The following is a 12535-nucleotide window of genomic DNA, read 5'->3' as shown; positions in this document are numbered from 1 at the left end:
GTAAAGAAAGCTGAGAACCCAAAAAACCTGACAAGCCATTTTGACATGATATTCCAAGAGTCTCAGGGTTCAGGGGCAGCATGCAGCTACCTAGGAAGCTGGGGGAGGAGGGCTACATAGCATGGGCATGTGAACCAGTCTGGGGGAGTATGTAGAACTCCATCTCAAACACATACACGCAAGAGATACAAAAGGTAGTTTTTTAATCACAAGGAGACAGGTCAGCAATAATAAATAGTGTTAGAAAGAAAGAAAACAGACCATTAATCCCAGCACTCAGGCAGCAGAAGCAGCAGGGTCTGAGTTCAACCTAGCCAAGTCTATAGGACAAGCCAGAGCTATTTAGAGGAAACTCTGTCTTGAGAAAAAGAAAGAAAAAAATTAGTGTGTTCAAGTTAAAGAACTGAGTGTGTGTGTGTATATATATATATACATATGTATACATATATATATACACACATACACACTGCAGTCAATGATCCAGGCTCCACATGGTTGGGTATTTATAAACAGGAGCAAAGCCTACAATTAGCCCTGTGGGGTTGGTCTGGAGTACTTATTGACCCACAGTTTCTCTCTAGAAAACAAAGTAACAACAACAAACCAAACAGAAAAATCATGGTAGCTGAGTAAGGAGGCATATGTCAATAATCCTAGTATCCAGGACGCTGAGTGAGGCAGGAGACTGCAGTTTCCACAACAGTGCAGGTACGTTAGGATGGCTTGAAAACAAAGCTTATATGCATCCTCATCCACCGGCTGAGAGGAATATGATATTATAGCAACAGTAGGCACATGCCTCATTCTCACATGTTTGCTTTTAACATGATTTTCCCATACAAATTCCTCAGAAAGTTGAATCATAGCTTAGCTAAGCACTGTGACTCACACCTTTAATCTCAGTACTTGGGAGGCAGAATTGGGTGGATCTCTGTGAGGTCAAGGCCAACTTGGTCTACATAGCAAATTCCAGGCCCGATGTAAGACGAATGTGAAGCTGAGAGGGTAGCTCAGTTGGCAGTATGCACAAGGCCCTGGTTCAAACCCAGCACTTGTTAGGGATGGTGGCACAGGCCTATACTCCCAGCTCTCCTGAGCTGAAGGCTGGAGGATCAACAGGGTCAGAAATTCAAGATTATCCATGTCATCTACAACAAACCTGGACATGACACCCTGTCTTAAAAGAAAAAACCACTGCAAACAAGGTTCATTACATCACTGTTGCTGTGCCATGGTTACATATAACACTGACAAAAGGAGAAGCTGGGCCAGGGCTACATGGAAATTCTCACAATTTTCCTAACTCTTAGAAATCTAAAATTATCTCAAAATAAAACAACAAAACAGGACAATTGTTCAGCTTTTTATTGGTGTTTGGTTAAGCATAAGGAATGGAAAAAAGCATAGTGTCCAACCTTAGAGCAGCACAGTCTCCCCAAATTTGCCAAGTGGGAACAATACACAACTTGTCTATCTCAAGGATTACAGAAGAATTCAATCAAGTTGTCAGAATTGTTCATAAACAATTTGCTCACATTCACACCTTTAACCCCGGCACATGAAATGAAAAGGCAGAGGCAGCCTCGTCTACAAAGAGAATTCTAGGCCAGCCAGGGCTACATAGTGAGACCCTGCCACAAAAAGAAAGAAAGGGAAGGGAAAAGAAGGCAAACCAAGGTTAGAGAGGTGAGTGGCTGGGTTCTCACAGCTTTCCAGAGGCTTTGTGAGTGGGATTCCCTGCACCTGAGCATCAGGTGCAGCTGTGGCCTCAGACACCCATGCACATACACATAAAAATTTAAAAACCCCTAAGATAAATAACTAGGTATTTAAGGAAGGTTTCAAGTAAAATGAAAGTAGATGGCTACCCAGGAATGGCACCTAAGGTGTCCTCTGACCTCTCTATCATGTACATGCGTATACACATGCGCACACACATGCACACAAAACAAACACACCTTATGCTGAATAAAGTACAACAGAAAAACTAATAAAAAATTATGTCCAACAAAAAAGAGAAAAGGTTTTTTGTTTTGTTTCTATAAAGCGATGCAGGGAAGATGGATGATTAGGGAAGAATCTGATACACAGTGTAAGAGCACAGGGCAAGCAGACACAGCAAGGGATTCGACCATCATGCCTCTGCCCTTCTCCCTACCTGCCTTCAAGCACAGTCAAGGTGGCCACAGTGCAGCTCCTGCCATCACTGAAACACTGGGTATGCCGGACAACTTTAGTTCAGGAGTAACATGCTTGTCTAGCATGCAAGGGCTCTGAGCCTCTTCCCCAGAAGATTCAAAATACCAAAAGTAAAACACCACCTACTTGTTGGACATTTTAGTATATAGGATGGCTAGGGTTTGGAGTAAGAATTATTCTTTCCATATATTTTATTATTTATGAAGAAATCTTTTGGTTTTAAAAGGAATGATTATTAGCCCAATGCCATAAGAAAATGCCCTTGTCTACACTGCTAAACAGCCACAGCAAAAAATTTAAGAGGGGGAAGGGTGCTTCTGGTCCCACTTTCAATAAACTGCAGAGGCACATTTTCTCAAGTTAATTTTATTAACGAAAAGTGCAAGCTGTTAAGAGAACAGTAAACTATGAGTCACAGCATTCAGCAAGCTATCACCATGGGACACAGAGGAGAGTCACTAAGTACATGCAGGTGAGAGGGATGCTCTCCTATGTACATCCACGCTTCTTTAACAGTCTCTCGGCCAGCTTTAAGTGTGATATTCACAAACATACAACAGCTCAAACACAAACGCAGGAGCACAGTAGCAAAATTTGGCAATCATTTGGGGCTTGGGCTAATTGGGAATATGGGAGAAAGCCTTGAACACAGCTTCATGTATATGCATAAATCTTTAAATGCACTCACTGAAATCAATGTCCAACGAATGGAAATATATTGTTCAAAAATATTTGTTGGACTACAGTTATGTTTCAGGAAGCAGAAAAGATGAACAACTTTAAGTAATCTTACATGCGTTCAAATGACCATGCATAGAACCAATCCCCAATGACTGAGCTCATTTGAAATGACACCTGTAAAGGTCACATAACTGAGAGAAGGGGTGCCATTACCAGGTATGCCAATACTTGAACAAGTGAGAAAAACATAAAATTTGGTCTTATCGTCATATTTCAAAGAAAAGAGTCTGTCTTAACATTGCTGCAGTTACTCAGGAAAAGTGTCCACTGAGCAAAATCTGTTTATAAGCACTCTTCCTATTCACTATTATACAAGCCTTAATGAAATCACAGCCTAATGAAAAACCTAACTATGGCCATCTAAACCATGTGTCAGTCAAAGACAGAAGAGCACTGATGCTGAGCCAGGTCAGATCACGCAATGCCTTCAGGTACTTTCTGGCACTTCGCTGGCTTTCTGTTACAGTAGACAAGCTGCCTTTGTTAATGTACTAATTTGCTAAATTAATTGAGCACTACACTGTTAGTTCATTCTATTGGAAAGAACTCCTTTGCCTTAATCTTTTCCACATATACTACTGCACCCTGCTGGAATTGTGTGCCTTCTAATAGTTTCAGTACTGCTATTTCAGGTAGAGATGACAAAAAGAAATGGGACTAAATAAGTCTGATTATCTGACTCCTGACAATTTTGAGCACCAATTTCCAACAAATTTCAGGGACCAGGTAGCTTGTAGCTCGGCTCTCATGTCTGCAAATTACCTTCCACCTCCTTCATCAGGGTTGAAGTGCAGATTTTCAGGGTCTATTTGTTCACCATCAGGAAAACTGGAATGTGAATCTAAGAAAAAGATTGAAAGAAAAAAAACTTAAATAAAAGCAAATGTCATGAGGCATGTGTTCTTTGCCTAGCCTTTACGTGACTTACCAAATATTTTACTGACTGAGAAAGATATGCTAGGTGGGAAACAAGCCTGTTTTCGGAGAATTTATGATATAAGTTGTATGTATATGATGAGAGAAAAAAACCCAAGCCTCAGACACTCCCCAGCCTCAGAGTCTACGGACATAAGCTGTTCCCCACTCAACAGAACTGCCTGTTCAGTCATCATTGCAAATCCTACCAGCATGCAAAATAAGTTTCCTCAGAGCCGGACACTTCTTTAGAAGCAGAGGCGATTACTAAAGATGCCTCAGGACATACAAACCACCAGAAACTTGTTGCTGGACTGAGAAGGAAACTAGAGCAAGGGTCAGGAAGCCCTGCAGAAGCCTGGCCCCCACAGTGCATTTTCCACTACACTATATCCGTTTACATTCCATCTGTACAGCAGCAATCATTTCTCAAAGCACAACAGACAGAGACATTCACATCACAGCAAACTGAGCTGCCATAAAGATGAAGGGTCAGGGAGATGGCTCTGCGGTACAAGCACTCATTATGTAAGCCCGTCAACCATAGTTAAATCTGTAAACATGGATTTGATGGGACACAAGTAATCTCAGCATTCCTATAGCAATATGGAGGCAAAGACAAGAGAGTCCTTTAGAATCTCAAGGCCACCTAGTCTAGAGTATAAAATATGGTGGCAGAAACAAGAAAGGGTGCCACAAAACGGAGTGGAGGGAGAACTGACTCCCCAAAAGTTGTCTTCTAATTTCCACACCTTCACCAACATGCACAACCTCACACTCACATACACACACACACACACAAAAAAAAGAAAAACCAAAAACAAAACAAAAAGAAACAAACAAACAAACAGGGTTTCTGGATCCCTGGCTGTACTGGAACTAGCTCTGTACATCAGGCTGATCTCAAATGCAAGAGATGTGCCTGCCTCGTCTCCCGAAATGCTGAAATTAAAGTCATGCACTACCACTCTTGGCACAAATCAGTTTTTTAAAAAGGGGGAAAATAGTAACAGATTTCTGTTAGTTTTTTTTCACCAAGAATTCTTTTTTGGAGGGGATTAAAATCAAAACCAAAACCAAACCAAACAAAAATCAAAACCAAAAAAACAAAACAAAACAAAACCCAAAACCCCAAGAAACTGGGTTCCAGGATTTGTATGTGTGCTTAAAAAATGAAAAGGGGAAAAGGGTTTCACAGGTTAAAGTATGATAGAAAACAAAAAAAATCTGAAGAGAGAAGGAAAAATAGAAAACAAAAACTAAAAGCTCCAAACATACGAAACTGCAGCTCAGGTGCAGAATGAATATTTAGGTGTGGACAGCAAACCCACTGTGTCTGCTCAACACTCTGGGTCCTCAAGTACCCTTGGCCACAGGCTACCCGACACCAGGCTGCAGGCTTTTCCACGCAGGACGCAGTACTCACGCAGCTAACAACTTTCTTGATACTTGCCTCGTTGTCTACCACAGAATGGTCTCTCACAAATGACAGTAATTTTTAAAAAAGAAGTGAAGGCAGCAGAGCAGAGGGAACAGTGGCAGAGGCAGCGGCAGCGGGGCTGTTAGGAACCTGTGTAAAATGACTGCATGCTGCACCTTCATCCGGGGGCTGAGCCAGGAACGGATCGTTGAACGCGCCCATGCTGGTGTGTTCTTCCTGCTCCTCGTTCTCAGTGTCACATTCAATGTCGCTGTCACTACTCATTCCTGGCGGGAGGGAAGGGAGGGAGGTATGATGAGAATCCACGGATGTGGAGCTGGGGTCCTGCTGCACTTACACTGATACAGTCCAGCAGCAGCCACAGTCGCTATTCTTTGCAGCCTCAGAGAAGCAGCGCTTTTATTGTGCTCTTTAATTAGAACTGGGTATCATAATCCTTCAAAGTTTTCTGTAGCTAGTATAGTGAGAAAATCTTAGCATGTTCTAAAAACAAAACAAAACAAAAACCCAAAACCCAGGCACTCTTCAATCTGATTTACTATAAGAACTAATAGTCTACAGCTGGAATATCCATAAATACAGGCAAACATAATAGAAAATTCCAACAAATTCCGGCAGTAAATTGGTTTCAGATCTATTTGGGTCCCTTGTTTTATATTTGTGTGTACTTTACTCAGTGTATATATTTTTCACTAATATCTAATAACTATACATAGGGTATAGCATACTACTTTAATACATTTATAATATGTAAAGATCAGAAAGGTTGTTGACTTATCTACCACCTTAGGTGTGTATCAGTCTGTGTTGGGAGCATTCAAATCCACTTTACTAGCTGTTACAAAATACTCTATCAATCACAGTCAACCAGTCATCGACTGAGCCTTTGTGCCTTTGGGATATCTTGCCATTCTGGTCACTGTTATGGTCTGTAGGTGTCACATCTGGGCAGGACTATCAACTCCATTCTTCCCTGGGTCGCTCACTCTGGTGCTAGAGAGAGCTAATAATCTCCAGGGAGGATGCTTCCAGGTCAGCCCCAGCTCCTGCAGATCTGAAGTGTGTGGGTTGCACTTGTTAAAGAGATGTGTGTGTGTGCGTGTGTGTGTGTGTGTGTGTGTGTGTGTGTGTGTGTATGCACTCGTTGTATAAAACAAGAGTAAGGAGGGCCTGCAGAAGATGAAAGGAGGGAACCAAGTCTTCCGGTAGAATAGGTTAATTCCTGCCTTGCACATGGAAGCCCTTGGTACATCACATATAATACACACAAAAGGAAACAGCAAGGACTTTTATGTTTACGGTAGGCTTGATGAAAAGAATAAATGTCTTCCTTTTGAGTTTAAACTAAAGTCTAAGTGCTGTGCTTAGGTCAGCAATGTTCGCAGAGGCCTGCACACACAAAGCACACACACTACAGCAATTGTCTTATGTGCGGCCAATATGTTTGGGATTTAAACCTGAGGTTGAAATCTCAGGAAATTACCATAAACCCTGTCCAAGAGCTACTGCTGTTTAAAAGAAGCAAATGTAGACATTCTCTCTGGAGGGCAGATTCTCACTAATCAGCAATCAACTACAAAATTCATGGCGTAGCTACTGAAGGACTCTGAAAACTAAACCAGAGAGGGACTATTGCTGGAGTCAAATTCTGAAGTGCCACCGAACCGGCCAACTCAAGTCTCATGACATCATTTAAAATGTTCACAATGAAATCCAGAACCCAAGAAGGGTATCAATTCCATGGTGACACAGACACTGGAATTTTCTAGCAAGGACTTTTAAACTTGTCACAAATACTCACTGTCAAAGAATTCTGAGGAAGTTTCCAAGACAGATCATAAGAATTCTTGGGGAAGTAAGGAGGTTCAAAATGGTGTGCTTTAATATAAACAATGCTAACAAGAGAACTTCAAATGTAAAATTCTTTTATCAAAACAAAACAAAATCTGTATATTTTCAAGCATCCAGGTACCATTTCTTTCTTCAGTACTCAGAATACAAAGCTAGACCTGGACATTCTGAAATGTCTCCACTTTTCATTAAAAAACACATACACATGGAAGCTGTTAGCACATCAAACAAAATACGTGTTCAAGAGGGGAATATACAAGTATTCCTTTCTCTTCTTCTTTTTGTATTTAACAGTCTCTTTCTGTAGTATTATTTGGCCTAAAACCAACAATAGCTTAGTCTGCCCTCAAACTGAGGCAATCCTCCAGCTCCAGCTAGGATTGCAGGCATGAGCCACAGAGCCCAGCTAGACTATATTGTTTTACAAAGCAAACCCTAGCTCCGTCTGTGAGCCACCACTCCCACCTTGTGGCCCTTCATGGAACTGGTCCTACAAACAAATCCAGGCTGATTCTCCAAACTGCAGCCATACATTTCCTCACTGACAGTGATTATAAGATCCTATTAACTGTATGGTATTTCAGAAATATTGCAGTGAGAAACAAAAACTGCAACCTAGAACAAACTCTGGGAGATGCATCAATGTCAACCAGCTGAGATACAATCCTGAAATAACCCTAGGTGCTCGGGAATTCACATGGAGAGAGAGACAGGCAATTTATTTATACTAGTAATTTACACCTGCCCTTCTTCCTGCCTCCTAAATCAGCGCTTCTCACATTTCTAATGCTGCAGGCTTTTAATACAGTTCCTCATGTTGTGCTGACCCCCGCCAACCACAGAATTATAGTATTATTATTTCATAACTATAATTTTGCTGTTATGAATTGTAATGTAAATATCTGATATGCAATCCTGTGGTGGTTACAACACATAATTGAGAACCACTGTTCTAAAGGACTCTTAACATTGTCTAAAAATCTTGCCTTCCCTGAAAGACTGTGTACTCGTGGAGTGGGACCAAATTTTTTTTTCCTTGTCCATGAACAAATGATACAAGATCAAGCTAGGAAGTTGTTGCTGGCCCTGAGTTTCCTTGTTGCTAAAGACATAGAGAATTGACAAGCCTTGCCCATGAATCCTCAGGATGTGAGTCAGAGTTCTTACCAAGTTTGCAGCGGAGGCAACTATTTGTCATTTTCACTGAGACTTCTATTCACTGATGTGACACAGAGAAGACAGAGAGAGAGAGAGAGAGAGAGAGTGGAGAGCAGGCAGGCAGGCAACTAGCAGCCAAATGAAGAGGCTCACATCTGCAATCCCAGCATCGAGAGGCTCAGGAGGGAGAACTGCTATGAGTTCACAGCCATCCTGGGCTATTCACAGTGAAAATCTGTCTCAAAATGGGGAGTGAAAGGCAGCTGCCAGGATGTAGCTGCTCTGCTGAACTCCTGGGTTCCACTCTGAACACATGAAAAGTAAGCAAGCTTACAGCTCAGGCCTACAATCCCTGTTCTTTGGAGGTAGAGTCAGGAAGATCAGAAGTTCAAGTCCAAGGCTAGCCTGGGCAACATAGTAACAAAGAAATACAGAGGCATACCCACATTGAACAGCTAAGTTTTCTAACTCTGAAAATACCCTATCACACTTAGGCATGTCTCACTTAAGACTTCTAAACAAGGGTGCTACTTTCATTACATTAATTTTATTTATTTTTGAACAGCTCATCTTGATTACCCTAAAGGTGATCAGCACTAGTAAGCCATCACAGGTTGTATAACTCATCTGTTAGCTGTCTGGAGCAATGTTTGTAATAGCTGTGACAAGGCTTTTCTCTGGATTGGGTATTCAGTCTTCAGTTTACAGAATTGTACAGCTTATCAATGGTGTGTGTGTGTGTGTTGTTGTTGTTAAACTAGGCTGCCAGTATAAAATCGTTAAAAAGAAGACAAATAGACGGTTGTCCCAATTAGTTCCAGTTAGAAAGGAATGGGTCTGTTTATGACCATTGTGTCTAAAAAAAAAAACCCAAAACACAACAAACCAATTACATCCACTGATACCTGGGAGTAATAGACTACTTGGGAGCCAGGCGTGCTGACAACACCTACAACAACACCTACAACTCAGCACTGGGAGGTCTGACAGGAGGACTGAATTCTAATGTGATAACCAGACTGTATCAAAAGCCCAAACCTAAAAACAACAAAAACAGAAAAAACAAACAAACCCATGATCTTAGTGGTTCCAAACTCCCAGCTATTACAGCAGAGAAATGAGGCCTTGAAGTTTCTTCAGACAACCTCTTCCTCAAGGAGGAAGAGAAGCCACAGCAACATGACAGAACAGTTCCTCCATTTGACACAGTAAGAACTTTTCCCCACCCCCCCTTTTAACTTGACTTTTGGTCTTAAAAAGCATGGATTTAAGATAAACCTACTCCTCACAACCTGACTGCTACTTCTACTCTGGCCTCAGACTTACTGGCTCATCACCTGACTAACATCTACTCCTGCCTTCAAATGAAGTTTCCAAGGGTACATTACAACTCAAGCAGACAGAGATGGAAATTCTAAGCACCGACTCTAGGTTCAAATTCTAACCCTTACAATGACCATTTCTGTGACTTTCAGTGAGGTAAGTTATATTTCTAATTATTTTTTAAAAAAAAATTTATTGTTTTTAAAATTATTTTCTTTATTTACATTTCAATTGTTATCCTCTTTCCTAGTTTCCTCTCCAAAAATCCCCTATCCCTTCCACTCTGCCCCCTCCCCCTGCTCACCAACCCACCCACTCCCACTTCCTGGTCCTGGCATTCCCCTATACTGGGGCATAGAACCTTCACAGGACCAAGGGCCTCTCCTCCCACTGATGACCGACTAGGCCATCCTCTGCTACATATGCAGCTAGAGCCATGAGTCCCACAATGTGTTTTCTTTGAGTGGTGGTTTAGTCCCAGGGAGCTCTGGGGGTATTGGTTAGTTCATATTGTTGTTCTTCCTATGGGGCTGCAAGCCCCTTCAGTTCCTTGGGTCCTTTCTCTAGTTCCTTCACTGGGGACCCTGTGCTCTGTCCAATGGATGGCTATGAGCCTCCACTTCTGTATTTGTCAGGCACTGTCAGAGCCTCTCAGAAGACAGCTTTATCAGGCTCCTGTCAGCAAGCTCTTCTTGGCATCCTCAATAGTGTCTGGGTTTAGTGGTTGTTTATGGGATGGATACCCAGGTGGGGCAGTCTCTAGATGGTCATTCCTTCTGTCTCTGCTTCACACTTTGTCTCTGTAACTCCTTCCATTGGGTATTGTTCCCCCTTCTTGTGTTTCATGTGTTTTGCAAATTGTATCTTGGGTATTCTGAGCTTCTGGACTATCCACTTATCAGTGAGTGCATATCATGTGTGTTCTACTTCTAAGTCTTAAATTACTTGTTTGTAAAATCAGAAATAAAAGAAGTTAATGACTATAAAGAATAATTTTGAGAATAACATAGCAAGAACTTAGTAAATATCAACTTTTTTGATGATATACTTTTAGTTCCTCTATCAGAACACTTATCACACAATATTATCAAAGGCTATTTACCAGTGTCTTCAATATCTAATCTCTACTTTTTAAATGGTTCTTCCCGCCCCTCCCCTCCTACCACACATACACAACATACCTTAAAAAAGCTACAGTTTGCCTGGCGGTGGTGGCGCATACCTTTAATCCCAGCACTTGGGAGGCAGAGGCAGGCGGATTTCTGAGTTCGAGGCTAGCCTGGACTACAGAGTGAGTTCCAGGACAGCCAGGGCTACACAGAGAAACCCTGTCTCAAAAAAAAAAAAAAAAAAAAAAGTGCTCTAGTTTGTTTTATTAGTTAGTACCTGTAGCCCACTATGCAAATGTGTCTCAAGGACTATTACCCTGGTCAGACTATTACACTGACCAGGACAGCCACAAGTATATGCTAGCATCTCTGTGTGTTAAAAACAAGAATTCGTCAATGACTGAAATTCAAATGAAGTGGAAAGTAATACTGGGGGAAATCAAAATATTTTTGAAAGTTGTTCTTTTTTTGCTAACCTATAAAAGATATAAGATTGTTTTAAATAATGTGTATTGCTAAAATAACCAGATATTTTATTTGGTATCTTAGAAGAAATGTTAAAAATTATAGCTGAGGCTCATTTGCAGAGGTGAAGCAGGTTGTTTTAGGGGATGCTAAACAGTTGAGCCAAGGAATTCTTCCATAAGAGCAAAGGAATGCTAAAGAAATGACTCCAGTTAAGAGTGAGTACAACAATTAGAGAAGAACTAAATTCAGTTCCCAGCACCTACAGCAGGCACATCAGCCTACAGGTAACTCCAGCCCTAGTGAGAGCTAACGCTGTTGGCCTCCTTGGGAACTTACTAGCACACACATATACATACATATGAAAAAAAAAAAGCAATTTATAGACATTAATCAAAATGGACCTCAAAGGTAGTAGGTAGTGCACAACTTTAATCCTAGTACTCAGGAGGCAGAGGCAGAGGCAGAGGCAGAGATCTCTGTGAGTTCTGGGACAGCCACAGCTACACAGAGAAACCCTGTCTCTAAAATTAAAACAAAAACCAAACAAACAAAAACCTGACCTCAAACAAAGGGTTAACAATATTCTAATTAGCTGGTTTTTTTGTTTGGAGGAGTAAGGTTTTGTTTTACACATATGTGTCTATTATGAATCCCCACCTACTGCTATAGCCTCTGAGAACGCAGTGTCTCCTGCTCGCTGGTCCTGACCGGCCTTGTTCAATGCTCACCTTCCTCAGGGGCAGCTGAGGCTCCTTCAGGGAGCGTGGGCTGTACCTCCCCAGCTTCAGAATGACTTTCCAAATCTGCCATCTGCATTCCTTCCAGACGACCTCCCTTTGCATTAGTCCTCAAAGAGGGAAAAACAACAAGCTATTTTCAAATGTTAATAGTGACATAATAATTTTCTTTTTTTCCTAAAGCTGAGCCTTGAATCAAGCATGGAAAACTTACTTGTGTTTAATTCTAAATTTGCCTTTTTAAAAATTTTACTGAAGATTCAGAATAAAAGATTTTGATATAAATTCCCAAACCCTGTTTATGACAATGTGTAATAGTTTTATAAAATGTTAACAGTAGGCGACAAAGAGAAGGTGTGTAGGATCTCTTTGCTATTTTTTTAACATGTTATTTTTTTTTCATTTATTTTATGTATGTCATTACACTGCCACTCTCTTCAAATACACCAGAAGAGGGCATCTGATCCCATTACAGATGGTTGTGAGCCACCATGTGGTTGCTGGGAACTGAACTCAGGACCTCTGGAAGAGCAGCCAGTGCTCTTAACCGCTGAGCCATCTCTCCAGTCCCTCTGCTTTTTTTTTTTTTTTTT

At 41.3% G+C, this 12535-nt stretch overlaps 1 protein-coding gene across 1 annotated transcript in view; it reads right to left on the bottom strand.

Annotated features, from left to right (window-relative positions):
• Positions 1-1347: 1347 nt before the first annotated feature.
• Trim37 (tripartite motif containing 37) overlaps positions 1348-12535 on the bottom strand; it is a 91694-nt gene continuing 80506 nt past the window's right edge. Inside the window, exons 22-24 of the mRNA XM_029483551.1 lie at positions 11934-12052; positions 5452-5562; positions 1348-3781 (exon numbers count right to left, since the gene is read on the bottom strand). Coding sequence (XP_029339411.1) covers positions 3699-3781; positions 5452-5562; positions 11934-12052 — 313 coding nt within the window. The 3' untranslated portion in view covers positions 1348-3698. The remainder of the gene's footprint in view (positions 3782-5451; positions 5563-11933; positions 12053-12535) is intronic.

The sequence above is a fragment of the Mus caroli genome, chromosome 11, assembly GCF_900094665.2.
Source record: "Mus caroli chromosome 11, CAROLI_EIJ_v1.1, whole genome shotgun sequence".
Classification (NCBI taxonomy): domain Eukaryota; kingdom Metazoa; phylum Chordata; class Mammalia; order Rodentia; family Muridae; genus Mus; species Mus caroli.
Note: the sequence above shows the minus strand (reverse complement) of the source record. Positions and strands in the feature narration are given on the sequence as shown.